Raw genomic sequence first — 23,808 nt, forward strand, 5'->3', positions numbered from 1 at the left:
CTTCCCCGCCCCCTGTTTCCGGCTTCAATGGAGACTGGAGAAATTTGCCACTGGCCCAACTCATTATCATTGGGGAGGATAGCAAACAAAACAAACCGGTTGAATTGTTCAAACCAGAAGAATTGAAAAAAACGTCCGGAAAATAAAGGACCATGGGTGTGTATAGCCTTACATTATATATGGCAAGCAAGTCCTGCCTTATGGCTAGGCCACTTGCCTATAATGTCATAGAGGTTATCATCTCAATCAATAAACAACAGCCTACAATTTACATTTCTGATCAAAGAATTCCAGCCTGTTTCTGTCATTCATCTTTTAAACAGACTGAACGAGTCTGAGCCAACACCATAGAAATAGGAATTAGAATACAAATTAAGTAATTTAATGGGATCTCTATGGCCAACACTAACATGCAAGGTCTACAATGACAGCTAGGTCTATAGGGCCAACAGGTAGGTAACCTGGAGTTGGGGGGCCCCTGGAGGTGGGCAGAGGGGAGAAGTGGGTTGCAAGGTTCAAGGTGCATCAGGGTTCAAGCGTTCATCAAGGTTGTTGGGGGTCATCGTTAAAGGCTCACAATGAGTGTTGTTCATATTAAATCCACTAGATGGGGCCGTCTCCATGCTGCGTCATAATGTCCCAATAAATCAAAGCCAATAGTTTCCGTTTACTTGTTTCCTTTCCATAAATCAATCACTCTGAAATTCTAGGCATAGGCCTATGTGAGTGCAATATCATCAGGTGGAAGTTTGTCCACCTTTCATGTGTTTGTGCTCATGGTTAGCTAATTCAAGTGGTTGTCCGGATCCCCTCAGTTATGCAGGTGCAGCACTGAGCAGACAACTAGATCTTTGATTACCCATTCATCCACATGGTAATTGTAAACCAGAGTTGTTGCTGTTGGACATGAAGTGAACAAAAGGGATTTGATATGAAAATGGCTTATGGACTGAGACATCATGGGTGGTAGGCAGATATATCTACAGGTCTCATGAAGCACAGAATATCCTTTAATTAGGGGGTATAAGCCTTGAGATGCAATGCATTAAAATAAAAGCTTATTGTTGATGTTTGTATGTGTTTTTGTACAGTATTATTCACCGTGACTAGGCAGTGGGCATGCCACTAGTCATTAGTTTGTGTGTTGTCTAGGGCTGTCTAACCCACAATGTGTTCCTTCTCCTTGCAGGTGTTTGGTCAAGTGCCCACGTATTACAAAATAAAGATCTTATCCAGTTGAGTACAAAAACGTATTTATAGACGTTTTTCCCTACTGCTATGAAACAGTAAGTAAGAATCAAAGAAAAAACACGGTTAGGTAGGGAAAATTAGATTGGAGCCTTGGTGGTTTGTAAACATTATGATCAAAATGAAAATAGAATTATGAAGAAGGAGACAGACCATCAGCGAGTCTTTGCTGGCAATGGAAAATAGTCAGCAAGTGATGGTGGAGATTCAACTGTATAAAAGTATATATTGCTTAATATATGCCTATGGAATCCTATGCCTATAAACCAAGATCCATTTTTGCTATAACAAGTGTATCTGCATCTTTGTATTTGTAGGCTATGTCTACCTTCTCAGGCAGCCACAGAACTTCTTAAAGGAGCACACTCGGTTATAGTCATTCTATAGCCAGCCACATCCTATAGCCTATAGTTATTCTGGTATATGCCCATACACTTGCCACTGGTGTATCCACACATCCATATCCACATGGCACAGTAGATCTGTCAGTGGGTAGAATGAAAATGCACCAGCACGTTTGAATATGAGGCACGATAATGACAAAACCCAGGCGAATGCTCATCACAGACAGGTAGATTTCCGACCTGTCACTTCCATCTAAGTGTGGGGCGTTTCAATGGTTGGGGTGGGACGACAAGGGAATCCAATGGGCGTGTGGCACGATGATGCGCTCCCCAGAGGCCTTGCCTCCCTTGGGACCGCGCCTGCCGCAGTGGACCGAAGTTTGTGTGGGCCACTTAGGAGGTGAGCCTGCCAGACGGCACAGACTTTCCCAGTGCAGAATCAGCGAGATGAAGAGCAGCGTCGACCCGTCATCATGTGCTTTAGGCTCCCAAGGACCGCCTGCCTACTGCGACTCATTGAGCTCTGCATCCTCCTCTCGCACACTGCAGCATATTTTGGGTCAGCCACAACTCCTTTACTGTTATGTCTCTGCAGTTGTATTGTATTTTCCTTGCTTCTAACATATACAGCAGATCGATGTCGGTAGGAAATAATGCATGTGATGCGACGTACATAGCCTGCTTATATGATGGAAGCCCAGCGTTCCATGACTATCGTGCGCAATTACGCACGAGACCTTACTGTAAATGTTGACTTGTTTGGATGTTCAAGTCCACAGAGATGATTTCTGATTGCATTTTTCTGCTATCTAAAAGTAAACAAAGTAGACTAGTTTACAAGGCTGTGTGACAATTTTTCAAATAGGCCTACATCCTTATGATACCACATCTTGATGATTATTAATTTGCCAAATAAGTCTCAGAGCAGAATATTTGAATATTTAAGATAGCCTTTGTATAATCTATGACTTGCTGTGAGTGTGAATGGTTTCTCACGGTCTCCTGACCTCTCGAGTTTGGCACCACCTCAATTCTCTCACTTTTTGGCAATAGTCGACATTTGTATGAGGGAGCTCATTTGCATGCATAAACAGATTTGTTTTAATATTTCATTTTAAAATTAGAATCCTACACTCCGTTTTCTTTTTTAGCATTATTGTGTGGTTTTATTGGGCACATGTGGGTAGGACAGACGAAGTCAAATATAGGCCGATATGTGCCACATTTTGATATGACTACGTTTATACATAATTGCGCGTATGCCTATGTGTAGTGTGTTGTTAAAAGCTTGTAGAGTCAGCAAAAACTATACATATTGTTTCGATTTATAGGCTATGGCTCTATAAACAAAATGTAATTGTTATGAACACATGTTATAGAAATTACTCTCGAACAACATGTTTTCTTTATTCCCAGGTTATTATTTATAGGTCTACATATTTATATTCTCTTGATAAGATTATTCATATGACATGTTCCTTTTGAATTTGGTAACGTCAGTGATAATTATACTGCACTGAATGTATACATTTGTCTCCTTTGAAAGGCTGACAGGCCGAGAGCCCTTGGTCTTTTTGCCTGCCCCGTTCTCCAATGAACCCCCAACGGGAAAAGCTCACCTAAAACAATGCGAGCAGATGACCCTGACCCGTAGGCAGAAACGAATGTGCCGCCGCGAGCCGGGTTTGGCCGAGACGCTGCGTGAATCAGTGCGCCTCAGCCTCTTGGAGTGCCGTTATCAATTCCGGAACGAGCGCTGGAACTGTAGCTTGGACGGCCGCGGGAGTCTTCTGAAAAGAGGTGCAATAATATGTCATCAATTCATAGAGTTCCATGTATTTACACACAGAGAGATATGAGGGAAAGATTTCCATCTGGAGGGACGCATCATGGGAAGCATGTAAACATGTAGGCCTAATAGCCTAGACTGCTGTTGTGTTGTGAATATCGTAAGGGTCAAATTACTACTTGATGAAGCAAATGATTTCTCAAGTGCAATAATGCAATTGATTGAAAATGTATGTATATTGAATTGATAAATTGACTGTTGTGGGGTAGTTGAGTGATCTCAAAATAAAGAGCCAGGCTAAACTCTAGTCTATAGCCTACGAAAAAGTCAGCGGCTAACGCTCCACCACTTATAAAATAATTTCAGAGCACGGTTATGCTATCAGCACGAAGAGCCATGAACAGGTCAGCATGGAGTTAATTAAGGGCTGAAGAGCCAAAAAGCCCAGTGCGGCGGGGCCTACGAGGGACGAGTGGTTATTTATATCTCCCCAAACCGCCCAGTTACCAGAGAAAAAGGGCGCCGTGATTACTCACTTTCATCTGAGAAATAAATCCTTCCTAGTCAAAATAAGAATTAATTGGGTTAAAATACATCATAGCGATGTCTCTGGGCTAAGCAAATAACAGTGCGAAATCATGACACAACTCTTTAAATGGAACACTGGAGTAGAAACATGGGAGTAGAATGTAACCAAAATATGTATCTCATGAGCTTGGATGATAGTCTAGTCTTTGCATGTTTGGGTCTAGCCAATGTACGAGGAGTAAACAAATATATAAAACAATTTTTTATTGTAGACTATTATTAATTGTTGATGTCATTTGTCTATTCCAGGCTTCAAGGAGACGGCCTTTCTTCTTGCGGTGTCTTCAGCGGCATTGTCCCACGCACTAGCAAAGGCTTGCAGCTCAGGCCGAATGGAGAGGTGCACGTGCGATGACTCCCCAGGAATACAGCATCGCGAGGCATGGCAGTGGGGGGTCTGCGGTGACAACTTGAAATACAGCACCAAATTTCTCAAGAAGTTCTTGGGCCAGAAGAGGGTCAGCAAAGACCTGAGGGCACAGATCGACTCCCACAACATTAACGTTGGAATCCGGGTGAGTGAGTGTTGACATGTGCATAAGCTCAAGCAATACAACAAGAAGCCCATTAAGCATTTGTGAGTGACACTACTGTGGCTTAAGTTCTTTTTTTTTTCAAAATAGAAGGTATATTAGCCTATGCCAGTGGGGAGTAGTTTCCTCCCAAACTCAGGATGGCATCATAAATATATCAGCCAATAACAGCTCGATTTTAGACCCACCAACAGAAGACAAACCCAACACTGCTCATCATACAATGAACTCTTACAACAGAGGCAGCAGGGACTGTGTGACTTTACCAGACTCCTTGCCCATATATCTCATCCAGTGCCAGTTGTCCACTCCCCCTGCATGGTGTCTCCCTTCCTGTAGCCCTGGTGGATAGATAGCTACTGGGCCTGGGCTGGTCGAGGCTGAAGGAGGCAACAAGTACCAGGGATAGGAGAGGAGACAGACTGCTGTCAGATCCCTGGAGCCAGGTGTTCCAAGGCAGGCATGATAAAGCTTGCTGTGCGGGCCCACAGCAAATTAAAGGTCTCCCGTCAGAGAGAACAATTATAACTGTTGCCTCCTTTAATATACGAGCAAGCATTTTTTTCCACATACTGTATGGCGCTGAACTGTGCTCTTCTCTATAAACCCACATAATGTTCATACGGTAACCACTATGTGTGTATTTGTGTGTGTAGCTTAGAAACAGCCAGCCCCAAGGCTCTTCCCCCTTACCTTTCACCAGAGGCAGCAGGCCATTCAGAGGGAGAGAGAGAGAGATACAAACAACAGGATGAACTGAAGTAGTCTATCTTATCTTTATTGAGTGTGGTGTTTTCCTCATCTTCCACCTATCCGGCTCAGTAGAGACCCGGAGGTGGTTGTTTTTTTCACAACACCCCCCTCTAACCCTCATCCCTCAGTAATGTTCTGAGATGCCCCTGAGGGGTTCATACCTGCGTAGGGCGGAACTCGGCAGAACTCTTCAACCCTGAAGTAGCCCCTGGGTCTCCCCCTCCCCGTAAGGATGACCCCCATGCCGCATGACCTGTCTCTGGCCCCCACCCAGTTAGAGTCTCTCTGGCTGAGTGCCTCAGCGCTGGTACCCCCACCCCACCACCACCAAGCTCAGTGAACTTTTGAACAAGGCATCCTTTGGCCGCTAACCCAAACTCTCTAACTGTTTCAGCTTTTTAAGCTCTCATGATCGTTTTCCGTGCACACACACACGCAAAGGACAGGGTGGAAAGATTCTGCTGTCTGTCTGTGATGCCTGTCTTTAATGCCTCAGGCTTCATAGGAGAGAGAGAGGAGAGAAGCAGCGAGAAAGAGCTAGTTTCAACACATTGAAAAAACGAATCCGCAGGCGCTGTCTCAATGCGAGACGTCAGGTGAATGAAATACTGCATGCCGAACAGTCTCCCTAATCCATCATCTCAACCGTTCATACTGAGCTAAACTAAAGGATGACTAGCCCCATACCATCTGACCCCCGCCCCACCAACCCACCCTGCAGGAAACTGGTTCCGTCTGTCTAGATAGGCACCGAAGATAAGAGCCCAGTTAATGAATCAGACTGAAGAAACTGACATCTCACTCCCCCCTTCCCTTTCAGGCAGTGAAGAGTGGCCTGAAGACTACCTGTAAGTGTCACGGCGTCTCCGGTTCCTGTGCCGTGCGGACCTGCTGGAAGCAGCTGTCCCCGTTCCACGACACCGGGCGGCTGCTCAAGTTCCGCTACGACACGGCCGTGCGTGTGCTGAGCGTCACCAACGAGGCCACCGGAGAGACGGAGCTGGCGGGGCCGCGTCGCCACGGCCAGAGCCACCGCTCCACCGACCTGGTGTTCCTGGAGGACTCCCCCAGCTTCTGCAGGCCGTCACGCTACTCTCCCGGCACGGCCGGACGCTCCTGTGCCAAGGACACCAGCTGCCAGAGCCTTTGCTGCGGGCGCGGCTACAACACGGCCATGCACCTCACCACCCTCTCTTGCCACTGCCAGGTGCGCTGGTGCTGCCATGTAGAGTGCCAGACCTGTGTCAGGGAGGAGGAAGTGTACACCTGCAAACATACCTGAAAAGGGGGAGAGATGGAGACAAAAAGAGAAAAAGATGGGGAGAAGAAAACGAGAACATTCAAAATGGCAGGACTAGAACCACTCAGACATTACTCTTGATAAATTAAAGGGTTTGACTTTTAAACATACCCTTACAAATGCCTGTTTTGAACTGAGAACTGTTTTGGGAAGCATGGAAATGGAACGAGGTCATAATGTTGTTGGTAGTTTGCCACTTGTTGGAATCGAACATGCGTTGTCTCCTCAGAGGAGGCAGTATCAAGACCACTTTCTGCTTTGCTCTTACTGAATGCACTGACATCACAGACCTTAAGTGAGAGGGAGAGAGGGTTGCCTTGCTGGACAGTTATGGGCAGGGAATGGGCTCTTCACAAGGTACTGGAATGGACAGTAGGTCACCATCATTGTTTGGCAACATCATCTCTGTGGGAGCCCTGACAGTTCCATTGGTCCTGTCCTCTTGTCGGTCGGTTTTCTTAGTCCGTTTGTCTTACTGCTACTATGCTGTAGTGCTTAAATCAAGATTTAGAGTATTTCCAAAGTGGCAGAAAATGCCAGAAAGGAATCTAGAGCCTCTTGACGTCTCATTTGCTGTTTGCTGGTCTCTTTGTTTGCTGTGAGAGCAGTCTAAGGGTTCATTCATTGATAATAGAAAAATAAAGCACTTATGTTGGCTATGTTATGTGTAGTAATTTACTCATTTGCTTTAAGGTGAGAAATGTATCTGGGTCAATACTGATATCCACCACACACCTTAAAAAGTCCCATTGAATCACTGGATGTCTGAATATGGAATGCTAGTACAGGTTGCCTATAATCACAGTGAGTTAGTATGTCATTTATGACTAAACGCAGTCATAGGGTTATTGTGTGGTAAAGTAGACCCGTTGTCTCTTGTGAGAATGTCTATGATAATACTACATGTTTGACATTGTTAATACAGTAAAGGAAAAATGCAAAGGAAATTGCACTCAAACTAAGGGAAACTCCAAACACTGTCCTTAAAAACGGCTATGCAAAGATCTTCTTTTGCTGACACTGTAAAGAACTTTGCTCTATTTTTTTATTTATAAGTGGGCATGTCTGCACGCACTGTGCTGTGCTTTCAAGTGTGTTCCCCTGACCAAATCAAACCGTTTTCTCTACAGTCTAATTCAGGCACATCTTTGTTCGCTAATGTCTTTGAAATGGCCCAATCATGCTGCTTGTTTTCTCAATTACCAATCAGAGAAAATAGCAGTATTTGACTCCGCCATTCCTCCAGCTCTCCATGCCAGACCTCTGTGTCTGTCCGTGGGTTAGGGTTGAAGGTCCATATCTGCCCCTAGGGTTTTTAGGTACCCATGTATGTTTCCAATATTTTTTACAATCGTTTCAGTTCCCTGTGCCAGTGTTTATTTTCTTGTTTATGCAGAGATAGAGTTATGTACATGGATATACGTGATATCAGGCTCAAAGCATATTAGACAGTGGAATCGTATATATCTCTACCTCATCTGGTCTTTGGGCAATTATCATAATGATTTATTTGCCTTGCAAATAGTTCCTTGTGTCTGTCACGAAACTAAAGTCAAACTTTTAGATCAATGTACAATTCCTTTAAACTGGGTCATATCTGTATACTGTAACAATATGATTTACATTTTGACATACTGTATATTCTTATTTAAAAGCAATTCAAATAAATCAACATATACATTTGTAAAAAAAAATGTCTTTGTCTCCATTCATAGTTACTATAAGTAATGATCAAGCTTGTTACCTGTTACTATATTTTACTTTCTCATCTTAAAATGAAAGTACGGGAGCCTTGTGGCAGTAACTTCTCTTTCTTTCATCCTGATCAATTTGTCATCCTTTCTCTGTATGGCTTTCTCTCTCTCTCTCTCTCTCTCTCTCTCTCTCTCGCACGCACACACACGCGCACACACCAATCACAGAATCACAGTCACAAAAGCCACGGCCAAACACCTGCCCTGAGCTCCACACACGAGCAGTCTCTCTCCAGCAAAACCACTTCCTGATTGTGCTGCTCTGCCCTCCTTTTCATCTGAAAGGACTGTGGTCTCAGTGCATCACTCTCAACCACCAACTGCCCAACACATGCAGGGGGAGGAGAGCAGCACGCACATACAGGTGTTCTGCCTCTGGCACAACAGGCCAGCCATGATGACAACAATAATGATGATGATGTCCAAGACGATGATGTAGAAGAATGTTGTCTGCAGAATGTTTTTTCCCCCTTTGACCTCAATATACAGTGCGCCCCTCAAAGGGTAAAAGGTCATATCGAACGCTAATGATTAGAAATGAAATATTCGTACCTGTGAGAGAAGGCTCTCCACTGGGAACCAAATCACACAAAGGCTTATTGTTTGAGATATTGCTACATTTACAGACTGTGTCGTGTCCTGGAGCTTTTGATGTTTATCTCCGATCACAGTGATTAGACATGAGCATTCTCTGCTCCAACATAATGAGCTCTGCTCTATTAAAACATCCAACAGGTCACAGGTTGACACAAGCAGACTGCTAGCTCATATATGACGCCACATAATGACTGTTTATCAATATTTACCTTTATTACATATAATTGCTTTACAATAAGAGGGGGGTGAAGAGGGAGAGAGAAAGGACGGGAAAGCAAGAACAAGACGGAAGGAGGTGAAAGAGGGGAGAAAGGGGAGAAAGAGAGATATGGCGAGAAACATAAAGAGAGTCGATGGAAGGATGAGACGGGGGTCGTTTGGAGCCCAGGAGGCTGATCTCCTGCTGCTGCTGCTGCTGTTGTTGTTTTATAATGAACTCCTAAAGCCTTCATTTCCCCCACTGCCCTGAGTGGAGGGGGCTGCTGAGTCCACTACCATCTTCTCACGCACAAGCCCCCAGGGACAGGACTGAGGCAGCTCAGAGTTGGGAGTCTGGGGAGCTTCAGAATGGGGGGGGGGGGTAAACATACACGTGTGTGTGATTGTATTTCTATGTGCAGACTGAAAACAGCAAGGTGAGGGAAGATAATTGTTTTTGCATATGTGTGTGTGTGTGCACCTGTGGTTAGCATAATGAGAGTGGTGTTCGTGTGTGTTTATAGTCCCAGTGTTCATGTGCGAGTGTGTGAGGCTGGCCAGGAAGGCTGGATGTGCTCGAACTCTTCACTGTCATCCTGAAACACAACAGAGGCGTGAATGACATACACAATGTAGGGTGACGGTGGCAGTAACACTATCCGCCCTGTGTCTCTGTTGGCCGGGTTCAGTGGGCGGTGACTATGCTGGGCTGGGCTGTGGAAATGTGTCATGCTCTGATGGATGAAGATGAATTGAGCTCTGAGCCTGGACATTTTGATTCATGTATTTGTATGATACATTTGCGTTGCTTAGCGAATGCCCTTAACCACAGCAACATACACAGCTTTCAGGATTATACATTACTTATTTGTACAAGTACAACAGATGTTAACTGGAGCATAGTGGGTTAGGTAGCTAGGTACCTTGCTCCAGGATACATACATACAGTGGGGCAAAAAGGTATTTAGTCAGCCACCAATTGTGCAAGTTCTCCCACTTAAAAAGATGAGAGAGGCCTGTAATTTTCATCATAGGTACACTTCAACTATGACAGACAAAATGAGAAAAAAAATATCCAGAAAATCACATTGTAGGATTTTTTATGAATTTATTTGCAAATTATGGTGGAAAATAAGTATTTGGTCACCTACAAACAAGCAAGATTTCTGGCTCTCACAGACCTGTCAATTCTTCTTTCAGAGGCTCTCTGTCCTCCACTCGTTACCTGTATTAATGGCACCTGTTTGAACTTGTTATCAGTATAAAAGACACCTGTCCACAACCTCAAACAGTCACACTCGAAACTCAACTATAGCCAAGACCAAAGAGCTGTCAAAGGACACCAGAAACAAAATTGTAGACCTGCACCAGGCTGGGAAGACTTGAATCTGCAATAGGTAAGCAGCTTGGTTTGAAGAAATCAACTGTGGGAGCAATTATTAGGAAATGGAAGACATACAAGACCACTGATAATCTCCCTCGATCTGGGGCTCCACACAAGATCTCACCCCGTGGGGTCAAAAATCCCAAAACCACACGGGGGGACCTAGTGAATGACCTGCAGAGAGCTGGGACCAAAGTAACAAAACCTACCATCAGCAAGGGCATTGAAGATGAAACGTGGCTGGGTCTTTCAGCATGACAATGATCCCAAACACACTGCCCGGGCAACAAAGGAGTGGCTTCGTAAGAAGCATTTCAAGGTCCTGGAGTGGCCTAGCCAGTCTCCAGATCTCAACCCCATAGAAAATCTTTGGAGGGAGTTGAAAGTCTGTGTTGCCGAGCAACAGCCCCAAAACATCACTGCTCTAGAGGAGATCTGCATGGAGGAATGGGCCAAAATACCAGCAAGTGTGTGAAAACCTTGTGAAGACTTACAGAAAACGTTTGACCTCTGTCATTGCCAACAAAGGGTATATAACAAAGTATTGAGATAAACTTTTGTTATTAACCAAATACTTATTTTCCACCATAATTTGCAAATAAATTCATTAAAAATCCTACAATGTGATTTTCTGGATTTTCTTCTCATTTTGTCTGTCATAGTTGAAGTGTACCTATGATGAAAATTACAGGCCTCTCTCATCTTTTTAAGTGGGAGAACTTGCACAATTGGTGGCTGACTAAATACTTTTTTGCCCCACTGTACATATAGCAAGGTCCCCTCCTTTAATTTGAACCCTCGGGTCAAAAGTCTAGTCTCTGTCACATTTCCTCCTCTAAGGAGAGGGTACTGCAGGATAGCATCAGTGTGTATGCCCAAACCACCAAACCAGGCCACACCCTACCCAGCCCTGGCAAAATGGAAGTGGTGAGCAGAGCGATGGATTGAGTGAAGGAGAGCGGGAGAGAGAGCGAGAGGGTTGGGGAATACGGCATGGGGTAGGAATTTGGAATGTGAAATGACTAATGCAATTGCTCAACCCACAACAAGAACATGCAATGCCTAGAGCCATGACAGGGCTGAGTGCATACCTCTATGGAGGGGCCTACCACTGAAGTATAGGTGGCTGGATGGGGAGTTATTACTGGCGGTTGACTGGGAGGCTGTTGATGAGTCTGGATACAAATAGGTGTTAGGGTAACTTGTGCTGTAGTATGGGTGTCAGCAGAGGAGACATGGGCATTTTACTGATGACCTTTGAGGCAAAAGTGAGCTCTACTGAAGGTTCTATAGGTAGAATTCACAGGTAGAACTCATGAAAGTCCCACGTGAGAGAATACCTATGCTGTGTTTGTTTTGTGTAACGCCGAGTTTTACGACATTGTTTTCTGACACTGTCACGTCTCAAACAGTGCAGTTTTCCGTGCAGGGTTGAAGTAGCACCCTGAGGGAGACCGTGTGGTTCCTCGGAGACCGAGCCAAGGCCTCAGAGACAAGTACACAGAGGAGAGAAACATAAATAGACAGATGACAACAATTGCTTTAGTGAATTCATTTCACACAGCAAAGATGCCTCCCATCCCCTCAGCCTGTGTTCGCCCCCCAACCCCCTCCTCAACTTTTTGTTGCTGAGAATATTCCTTCACGGCAGGAAATGCAAACGTGAACTGCATTCAAAGGTTTAAAAAGGCTTTTAAAGTTTGTAATTTCCACTTAAAAAATGTCCGATTTGATTAGCCCTAACAAAAAAATGCATCAACCCCTTCAAAAATGTCCATGAATTATAATCCACATAATAATTCACATTTCCTGTTGCTGCAGGATTATTTTCCTGCTGGAGCAAACTTGCTCAAATTAAGATCCTACATCTGTAAGCCCTTGGCAATCCTTTCCTCCATGTCTGAGGGCTGCTGAGGGCTGGGAAACTGGTGGGGGAGGCTGTTCCCATGAGCCCCATGGCTGCAGTGGAGGAACACCTGGAGCACCAACACAGCTGTTAGCTCTGCAGCTAGGGTGATAGGAGACCACGATAAGCCCCCTTATACCTCCCTATCTGTCTCCCCCTTTCTCTCAGCTCCATGATGTGCACACACAAATACAAAGAAGTACAACACACACACACACACTACACTGACACTCTCACACAAAACCCACACACATTCACATAGACTACATACACACACACACACACACACACACACACTTTTACACTAATCATATGCTGCTCATATTCTGTTCTTTAATTTACTCCTACTATTTATCTATAATCTGATATCTGGATGCCTAGTCACTGTACCCTGCCTTCATGTACATATCTACTTCAAATACATCTGCACATTGATCTGGTACTGGTACTCCCCGTATATATCTCCATTCTTGTGTATTTCATTCTCTTGTGTTACTATTTTTCAACTTTGCATCGTTGTAACAAAGCATTTCACGGTTAAGTCGACACCTGTTGTATTCGATGCATGTGACAAATCAAATTTGATTTGACACACACACACACACACACACACACACACACACACACACACACACACAACAGTGTAGGCCTGACCTCCATTACAAGCACAAATAAAGCTTTCCCAGATCAACAAAGTCCAGAACAGGAAAATAGAGATAAGGTCCAGAGCTCTGTGTTCTCAACACATGACATCTGGTGCTGCTATGAACTCATAAGTGTATTCATACTGTATGGGATATTTACATTCATGTGGTATCACCTGAAATTCTATTTGATTGTAAAACTAAGATTTTTTGTTGTTGAAAGATTACCCTTTGTACAGATGTAGGATCTTATTATGAACCAGTTTGCTACACCAGGAAAAAAAATCCTGCAGCAACAGGACATGTGAATTATAATGTGGATTATAATTATTGGACATTTTTTGCCAGGCTTGATACATTTTTCATTAGGGCATATCAAGTCTTACATTTTAAAGTGGAAAATACAAACTTTAGAAGACTTTTTAAACCTTGAATAAGTTTGCATTTCCTGCTGTGTGGGAAAATTCTCAGCAACAAAAAAGTGATCACATTAAGATCCTACATCTGTAAAATCAAACCTCTAAATTATTGGATAATAATCAAATATGTGGACACATAAAAGTGTTAGTTGCGATATCCACATTTTCATCATAGAACCAATTCATTCATTTCAGTATCACAATTAAAGTATTCATCAATCTATCATCTATCTTTTCTTTTGACTTCCTCAAAACCACATTTTAAGACTCATTGACACATATGACTTGATGATGAGTGTGTGATTAAACCCTGGTGCATGACTGTGGGTAGGAAGCTGTCACTCTGTGTAATGCTACTGGCAGGCAGGGGAAGCCGGGTGAGGTGCTATGTTGTGCTCCTCTCTGTGCCATGTTGCTGTTTACCTTCTCTCCCTGGGAGAGCAGAGTGCAGGGAGACGGCATGTCATCCAGTCATGGGGATGGACATGATCTCTCATCCTCACCGAGACAGCAGAGCGGATGCTCCGGGGTCTAGGTGTCACCACTCCTAGGTGGTATGGCCACAGGGCTGTGTGTGTGTGTGTGTGTGTGTGAGGCTGACAGCTGCATGATCCATGCTCCCTGTGCTCTCTCAGGCCAGAAAGGCAGCAGGTGGGGGGGGGGGGAAGAGAGAGAATGAGAGAGGAGAGAGAGAGACTCACCAGTATCTTCAGGGCAGTCATTTCACCTCCTCCTCCTCTCTCTGGGTGGGCACGCCCCTCTCACCTCCACACCTCCATTACAGCCAAAGAGCAGAAACAAATGCCAGTCGAACCCCTCTCCCTGGTCCCCATAGACAGAGACCTTATGAATTCTCCCTCTCTTTTTTGACAGGTACTCATCTGCTTTCATTCAACCTTTCATCACGGCTTCAAAGACAAACTGATAATTTCCCTCAGGAGAATGAGAAGATCAGTTGCCTTCCAAAAAATTACTGGTATCCAAACATCGTTGCCCTGAAGCAATTTAGCTCGTCATAATTGGGCTCTTCATTTTGTCTCTCCGGGTTTATGATTGTAGAGTTATAATGTATTATTTTGCCTGAGAAGGATCGTTCAGTGCATTAAATATAAGTGATTTAATAACATATAATTTTCCCTTTATGTTTAAAACAAAGGCATAGGGGACTCATTCAGTGGGACGGGTGAGTTCCTCTACCTAACAACAGTGCTGCTGCCATGGTGTCTAGCCAGGAGAGGGAGACTGATCCGGCTCAAAATCCTCTAGTTCCAGGAAACTGCTTTTGACGGCCCCAGGGATCCAGTGCTGGCATCAGGAAATAGGGTGTCTTACTGGTGGTTCAGAAAAGGGGCCACACACACACACACACACACACACACACACACACACACACACACACACACACACACACACACACACACAAGACCTATCCTGAAAACCACAACAACAAACCCTAACTCAACCCTACCTACACATTCCTTCTTTGTCTCTTTCCCCATAGGTGGGTTCAGTGACTGATGTACCTGAATGTAACAGAACAGGGGAGTTTAGCAGGAGCGGGGTTGAAACGGACACATGATGATGACTTGGTCAATCAGAGTGAAGTGAGCAAGCTCCACATCTGGAGTCTAGGTGTCAGTATCTGCCTGTAGTGCTCAGGTGTGGGAGGGAAGACCGGTAAACTCTGCTCCTCCTTTCTCCAGGGTTAGGGTTAGAGCACAGACAGTGAAAGATAGAGCACAGACAGTGAGGACCCTACAACCTCAGAAGGGAGGCAAATGCGGCCAACATAATCTGCCAAAGGGCTCGTAGGGGCCCTTCCTCTCCTTCTCTACTTGCCTGAGCTACATGTTAAATCTAAACATATCCCACCACTGCCCTGGGGAGGTGTTATGACAACCGAAAATGGTGAGCAGCAAGAGCAAGAAGTGGCTTGAACATGAATCATGTTTTTTTGACATGTGGGGGTGGGTTAAAACAGGCCTCTGTTGAGAAGTAAGTAGCCTGGAGAGACAAGTGTCAACCATCAACCAACAGGCCCAGCAAACCATCTCTCTCATGATAGGTCGGTTGTGCTGTGTGGGGTAAACAATAACACATTATAGAGACATTAAGAGCCAATTCCCCTGAACATATAGTATCTGTCAATGGGACACCTGCGCTTGTTTGGCTGCTCTGCTCATACCCTCATGCATCTCCAGTGGTAGGCTGATGGAGCGTGGGAGAGAGCGAGAGCTAATGTGAGGTGTGGTTTTGTAGGGGTGCCAGGGATAGCCCCAGGATGATTCTCTCTTCTGCATCACTAAGGATCCATTGTTAACATCTTAAGGGGGGGGGACACACACACACCACTCAGTCGCAGCATAATTCTGAGTAATCAAACCTGTCTGTTTTCACACACTCATTGAAGGGGAGAGAGAATTTGATTGGCAGCTTAACAAACAATCTGACACCTTACCTCATCCTCATTTATCCTGGGTGCAGACATTTGTGACTTCTCCCAATCTCAACTGCCCGTGGAAAGTTTGATATCATTATTGTTGGTCTGTCTGTATCCGCGGGCAGAGGAGGGAATCCAGGATGGACAGACAGGTGTATTCCGACACCAATCTGTGGAAAAGGGGGATAATTAGAAAAAGCCAGGGTGAGCTGACAAAACTTTGCCTGGAGACGTCTTCTCATTAAGTCTTTCCAGTTACATTCGTCTCCCCGTCAACAGATGAGCCCTGGTTGGATTGAGGGGGAGAGGATGCTTTTTGTTGTTGTGGGAACAGAAAGCACACTGTCTGTGATTCAGATTAAGGGTATGATATATGACATGTAAAAAGCTGAAAATAGATGTAGTTCAATAAATATGACTTTTGTTACGGTAGTCTAAGCATCAAATGAACCAAAATAGAAACATGATTTAAAAGAATCACTCAAATCTAGAAAGCTCACTTCCACTTCATAAATGTAGACTATTATCATGCCATATTTTGGTGTTGAAAGGTAAGAGAGGAAACACGAACCTCGTTTAAATTGCACTAACTTTAAATAATTTGATTTAGCATTTTCCTACATTTCTGCTTCTTCATTGTTTGATTGGAGCTGTCGAGGTACCTGTACCTGCCTCGTAGTGTCGCTGCAGCAGTTCTTTGGCTTTTATCACTCGGTGGAGCTTCCGTTATTCCATTTCCGTACACAAATCTTCTCAACTGATGACGTGTGCGTTGCACAAAACTCAACTTGTTTTCAGTTTCACAATAAAACCGGCTAAAGGTATTCTTCTATAGACCGAGGGTATTTTTTTGTGGATTGTGTCTTGAAACATACAAGGAAAATGGAGACATTGTACCATCAAACAAATAAGTGAGTGTTTCTGTTCTCTTTCAAAAAAAGAAGACATCTAACGTAGCTCACTTGCCTTATGATATACCGCGTTACTGTAACTAGCTGGCTAGCTAACAGCATTTCACGACAAAAGATAGTTTTAACTAACCCCTTCCATTAGTGGTCATGATGTCAACAGGAAACTAGCTAACCAACCAGCTAATAGATAGCCATATATCCATGACCAACAATATTTAACTATCACCACTGTAACGGTACGCCGCGTTCAGATCAACTGGGAACTCAGAAATCTTTGACTTCATTGCATTCAAGAATATTAGGAACTCGGGGAAAAAAACTAGATCTGACTGGGAAACATCGTTTTGAACGGGCATCCAACTCTGAATTCCAAGTCGGAAACTCGAGCATCTTTTTAGAGTTCCGATTTTCTGACCTAAAGATCACTGACGTCATGATCTTACCTTGTTTCGCCCCCCAAACCCGAGTTCCCAGTAGTCTTGAAAGCACCATTAATTCACTGTCTGTAGTTTACGTATCTAGCGTGTGTATTAAATTGTCACATACCATTGTCTAGTTCCTTATCTATTCAATAGACCCTTATCTAATATTACGCTTCCATATAGACCTCTGTTTAAGATTTACGGTAGCCTAGGAATATTATATATCTTTGCTCTCTCTCCTCTTTGATCAGGCAAATCCAGGAGGTGCAGTCGCTCATGGGACGCCTGGAGAACACAGATCGTCAGTCTGTCCACTGTGAGTTCACTCTTTCTAAATAATGTATCTTCTGCATTCAATGAATGTTGCAAGTGTCAACCTCCCAGAAATGTTCCATATGCACAAAAAGTTCAAAAATGTGTTTACATCGCTGTTAGTGAGTATTTCTCCGTTGTCAAGATAATCCATCCACCTGACAGATGTGGCATATCAAAAAGCTGATTAAACAGCATGGTCAATACACAGGTGCTACTTGTGCTGGGGACAATAAAAGGTCACTCTAAATGTGCAGTTTTGTCACACATCACAATGCCACAGAAGTCTCAAGTTTTGAGGGAGTGTGCAATTGGCATGCTGGCTGCAGGACTCTCCAACAGAGCTGTTGCCAGAGAATTTAATGTTTATTTCTCTACAATAAGCCGCCTCCAACGTCGTTTACAGAATTTGGCAGTACGTCCAACTGGCCTCACAACCGCAGACCACATGTAACCAGGCCAGCCAAGGACCTTCACATCTGGCTTCTTCACCTGCAGGATTGTCTGAACCCTGCCACCCAGACAGCTGATGAAACTATGGGTTTGCACAACCGCAGAATTTCTGCACAAGCTGTCAGAAACCGTATCAGGGAAGCTCATCTGTGTGCTCGTCGCCCTCCCCAGGGTCTTGACCTGACTGCAGTTCAGCGTCGTAACCGACTTCAGTGGGCAAATGCTCACCTTCTATGGCCACTGGCATGCTGGAGAAGTCTGCTCTTCACAGATTAATACCGGTTTCAGCTGTACTGGGCAGATTGCAGAAGGTGTGTTGGTGAGAGGTTTGCTGATGTCAACGTTGTGAACAGAGTGCCCCATGGTAGGGCTAGAGTAAGGGAAGGCATGTGCTCATTGTCCGTAGCTTAATTTCATTTTATTGATGGAAATTTGAATGCACACTGTGATGAGTTTCTGAGACTCATTGTCGTGCCATTCAACCCCGCCATCACCTCATGTTTCAGCATGATAATGCACAACCCCATGCCGCAAGGATCTGTTCACATTTCCTGGAAGCTGAAAATGTCCCAGTTCTTCCATGGCCTGCATACTCACCAGACACGTCACCCATTGAGCATGTGTGGGATGCTCTGGATCGGCGTGTACGACAGCGCGTTCCAGTTCCCGCCAATATCCAGCAACGTCGCACAGCCATTGAAGAGGAGTGGGACAACATTCCACAAGCCACAATCAACAGCCTGATCAACTCTTGTCTTCGCTCTGCATGAAGAAAATGGTGGCCAGCTACTGACTGGTTTTATGATACCTTTTTTAAAGGTATCTGTGACCAACAGATGCATATTTGTATTCCCAGTCATGCGAAATCCATAGATGAGGGCCTAATTTATTTATTTCAATTGACTGATTTCCTTACATGAACTGTAACTCAGTAAAATATTTTAAATTGTTGCGATTTTTTTATATTTTTGTTAATTATACATTTGGAATTTACAACTAGGCAGTATTTACATCTGTATTTACCCCTTCTCCAGTGTTGCGCTGCCCTTTGAGCCAAGCTGTACCCTGCCCTTCCTACTGATTGTTTTGGGAGGTGAGCAGGGCGGGCAATGTTCTGTGAGCCAGGCTGGTGCCAGGGCAGGAAGCATAGGGGTGGCAGCAGAGGGACGACCGGGAAGTCTTCTCTAAAGATAATGGTGGCAGCCAGTCGGCCGCCCAGTTGTGACAATGACATCATCTCGCATGTTAGAGGGTGGAAGGATGCAGCAGGCGTCCGAGCGAGGAGTCACTCCGTCAGGACAGGAGAGGGTGGGGGACAAGATGGTGCAAGTCCTTTTAAAGAGCAGATAAAAGCTTCCCACAAGCCTAGTGCTGTTGTCACCTTGGAATCAAATGCTATCTAGAATCTCAGCAGTCTGCGAATGAAACGGGTGTAACCATAGATATCCGACTTCAAATAAGAATCAGTGGCTGATTTGTCTTCATGAAGAGATGATGTACAAGGCCCTTTGTTTCAATGTGGATTAACTTCCTCTGCGAAGTTTGAGGAAGTAACATATTTGCTTTCATCTCTCTCTTGGATTCACCTGAAACCATGGGGCTATATTCCATGGTAACATGGCATAAGGAAATCTTGTCTGATTTATTAGAATGAACATAACTTTAAAAATTTATTTTGTATAAGATTGGCCTATTTGGGGAGTGAAACAACTGTTCAGGGTGTTTTTAATAGTTTCTGTCTGTCTGTGTGTGTGTGTGTGTGTGTGTGTGTGTGTGTGTGTACGCGCTCTCTCTCCAGTGTTGGAGAACGATCTGCAGGCCAGAATCGACCATCTTCAGCCATTTGGAACGTCTGGAAATCCTGGCTGGCAAAGAACCGCCAAACCGCCGTCAGAACGTCAAACTGTGAGTACACAAACTGCATCGATGATCCAAATACACCAGAGGTGGCGTGGCGATGAATGTTTCATAAAGATGGGTGGGTCCGGGACGAGGTCACAGCGAGATGAAACGGGCAGTGTGTTTCTCGTCCCCTGTGGCGACGCGGATCTGTGAAAACATTCCCTCGGCAGCCCCGTCATTCACCGGCATTCCTGCCGCGTTGGGCAAGGTGTCACTTCAGAGCCGGGTAAACAGGCCCCAGGGGACAAACTGCTGCGCCCTGTCCCACAGCTCTCCTCTGATCTCTGGACAGCTACAGTACGCTGGGGCCGCAGGGCTGAGCCACAAGCAGGTGATGCTCAGGAGGAGCGGGAGAGAGGGGTGGAGGGAGACAGGCCCTCGGGTGTTTCAGCCAGGTGGAGGAGTAAGTCAGATTGGGAAGAAGGGAGGCATGTTTACTTATCTTATTGACGATAGAAAGCTTTTATTGAGAACGAGAAGACATCCATACACAGATGTCATGAGTTAGTGAAGAAGGAGTGACTGAACCACAGTCCTGAAATGCTGGAGGCAAAGGCTGACTTTTTTTACCCTCTCAGATTTCCTCTGCCATTATTCGGCTGGGGGGTAAGAAGAATGTGGTCTCCGTCTGTGTCCCCTCCGCAGGCGGGTAGACCAGCTGAAGTATGATGTTCAGCACCTCCAGACGGCGCTGAGGAACTTCCAGCACCGTCGCTACTCACGAGAGACCCAGGACCGAGAGAGGGAGGAGCTCATGAGTCGTACCTTCACCACCAACGTCAGTAGTAGTGGCCCACTCCAAAACCACCAGATCACACTCGTCTCCCATGTAGCACTACAGTAATGTCTGCACTCATGTAATGATAACCTAAAACATGCATACTAACTCTGCTTGACACACCACAACTGGTGTAACATGGGCAATAAAACCAAAATACATTTATTAGGGGAACATTGTTGTTGAGATGTTACCGGTATTGTCCCTTACAGGATGCAGACACCTCCATCCCCATAGATGAGACGTTGCAGTTAAACTCCAACCTGAACAACGCACACAGAGGCATGGACGACCTCCTGGGCAGCGGCAGCAGCATCCTCACCGGACTCCGGGACCAGAGGGACACGCTCAAGGTGTGTGTGTTTGCTCACATACGGGCCTTTCCCAACAATGCAGAGAGAAAAAATAGAGAGAGAATGAATACACAATGAGTAACGATAACTTGGCTATATACACGGGGTACCAGTACCGAGTTGATGTGCAGGGGTACGATGCAATTGAGGTAGATATGTACATGTAGGTAGAGGTAAAGTGATGAGGCAACAGGATAGATAATAAGCACTAGCAGCAGCGTATGTGATGATTCAAAAGAGTGCAAAATGCTGATAGTCCTGGTAGCTATTTGGTTAACTATTTAGCATTCTTATGGCTTGTTGGTAGAAGCTGTTCAGGGTCCTGTTGGTTCCAGACTTGGTGCATCGGTACCGCTTTCCGTGCGGTAGCAGAAATGTCTACCATTTGGGGGGCTGGAGTATTTGACAATTATCAGGGTCTTCCTCTGACACCGCCTGGTATAGAGGTCCTGGATGGCAGGGAGCTCAGCCCCAGTGATGTACTGGGCCATACGCACTACCCTTTGTTGTGGATGCCAAGCAGTTGCCATACCAAGTGGTGATGCAGCAAGTCAAGATGCTCTCAATGGTGCAGCTGTAGAACGTTTTGAGGATCTGTTTTTGTTGTTGTTGACACTTTGCCAAGGTACACTGACCGTGACACGGCAAGGCAGGTCCCTGTATTCCCAAGACAAACCCTGGCTGACCCGGTTTCTGTCTCTGTAATGATCACTATGTGTAGTAGAAGTGTGCGTGTGTGCGTGTGTGTGTGTGTGTGTGGTGCTGGTTGTCAGCAGCAGGCTAAGTACATATTTCCAGGGAGGAGAAGAGATGGTGTTCCTGGTGGAGGTTGCTGTGGGCCTCCTGTTATCAGGGCGTCTGGTGATCAGATGGGCTGGCCGTGAGAAACGGCCGAGGGACAGACCGGGAGGACAGAATGGCTGGGTGCGGTTCCTCAAGACAGCCTCTCCCTAATCAGTTGAATAGAGCTTTCTCATGACCAGGCTAAATGCAGGTTATGATACGACTGTGTATACAGTATTCCCACAAACAGCAATGAAGCAGAATACCCATTAATAACTAACTTCAGCTTGTTCTTCAGGAAACAACAGCACAATCGATGGAACTTCAGCAGCTAACGTTTGATGTCTTTTCTCTCCTCTGTCTTCCCTAAATCCAGGGGACCCACAAGAAGATGCTGGATGTGGCCAACATGCTGGGTCTGTCCAACACGGTGATGAGGCTGATCGAGAAGAGGGCCACCCAGGATAAGTTCGTCATGATTGGAGGGATGCTGCTCACCTGTGTGGTCATGTTCCTGGTGGTCAAGTACCTGGGCTGACCATGACCGCGTTCGCAACCACAGTTTTGCGTTGGTCTTGGACATTTTTGCACAGTAAGATACGTGAACGGTGATAAAATAGGCTCGTCTTCAAAGCGGAGAGTTCCCTGAAAGTATTGGTTCCGATCGGAAGGCGAGGAATTATCCCTCTTTTAATTTCCATAGGTTTTGCCACCCACTTCTATTTCAACCACTCTTTGTTTGCACCAGTAAAATGGGTGCTAAGCAAGACATACACCCCGAGTGTACAAAACATTAAGGATGCCTTCCTAATGTTGAGTTGCACCTTTTGCCTTCAGAACAGCCTCAATTCATCGGGGCATGGACACTACAAGGTATTGAAAGCATTCCACAGGGATGCTGGCCCATGTTGATTCCTATGCTTCCCACAGTTGTCAAGCTGGCTAGATGTCCTTTGGGCGGTGGACCATTAGCGATACACACGGGAAACTGTTGAGTGTGAAAAGCCCAGCAGCATTGCAGTTCGACACAAACCGGTGCGCCTGGCACCTACTACCATACCCTGTTCAAAGGCACTTTTCTGTCTTGCCCATTCACCCTATGAATGGCACACATACACAATCCATGTCTCAAGGCTTACATTTAAAAAAAAAAAAACATATCCTCCATGTATAGTGCTTGAAGTGAATTTAGCAAGTGACATCAATAAGGGATAGCTTTCACCTGGTCGGTCTGTTATGGAAAGAGCAGGTGTCCTTAAAGTATAGACACTGAGTGCAAAACATTAATTTTACTTCAAACTGAACGTGGAACCTTGCAACCATAATTCCAGCTCACTGACACCTGTAGGTGGGTGAGAAGGACATTTCAATATGACTGGTCACCTTTTTTTCAAACCAATTCTCCACTTGCTTGCCTTAGTCTCCCCTATAATGAGTTCTCCGTTACCTTGTGGATGGCATTCATTGTGGTTTCATCTAAACCATCTATTTGAAGCATAATTGTACTGTTTGCTGCCATTGTTCCCAAATGAGGATGATTCTGGAAATGGATGAAAAGCTGATGTTTTTACCTTACCTCATCACACTGCCTATAGAATACTTATGCCAGATTAATCAATACATGTATTTAGTCCAGGGAGGAAGAGGGTAGTTAACAGGGACCTGTGCCCAAGATACAGACCAATATTGAGAACAAAATGTGTTTTGTGAAACTATCTGAACAAAGTGTATTGTCACACTTTCAAAATGTAAATTATCTGGACATTTTCTTGGCCCTAGTCTCACTATGTTAGTGCAACCAAGGTTCAAATTGTAATTCTCTGGAGATAATTTTTAAAACTTGTCTTAATCTGTCTCTGAAGTGTACATTATTGTCCATGTAATCTAGCAATTGAATTAGGTATGGGTCAAATCTAACAATGGACATAAAGCATAGTTTAAATAAATCTCTCACTGATGTCAGAAACTGTCATATAATATAGAGTTTACATTTACAA

The 23,808-nt window shown here is 44.8% G+C and overlaps 1 protein-coding gene and 1 pseudogene across 1 annotated transcript; both read left to right on the forward strand.

The window, feature by feature from the left end:
* Window positions 1–1,955: 1,955 nt before the first annotated feature.
* LOC115104158 (protein Wnt-9b-like) lies at window positions 1,956–8,241 on the forward strand. Its single transcript, XM_029625403.2, has 4 exons — window positions 1,956–2,151; window positions 3,139–3,392; window positions 4,219–4,484; window positions 6,076–8,241. Exons 1-4 carry the CDS (start codon window positions 2,066–2,068, stop codon window positions 6,535–6,537), a joined length of 1,068 nt encoding a protein of 355 aa, XP_029481263.1. The 5' UTR covers window positions 1,956–2,065; the 3' UTR covers window positions 6,538–8,241.
* An 8,381-nt stretch (window positions 8,242–16,622) lies between these two features.
* Window positions 16,623–23,666, forward strand: LOC135559633 (Golgi SNAP receptor complex member 2-like; annotated as a pseudogene).
* The last annotated feature ends 142 nt before the right edge of the window (window positions 23,667–23,808 follow it).

This window comes from Oncorhynchus nerka, linkage group LG21 (assembly GCF_034236695.1).
Source record: "Oncorhynchus nerka isolate Pitt River linkage group LG21, Oner_Uvic_2.0, whole genome shotgun sequence".
Classification (NCBI taxonomy): Eukaryota; Metazoa; Chordata; class Actinopteri; order Salmoniformes; family Salmonidae; genus Oncorhynchus; species Oncorhynchus nerka.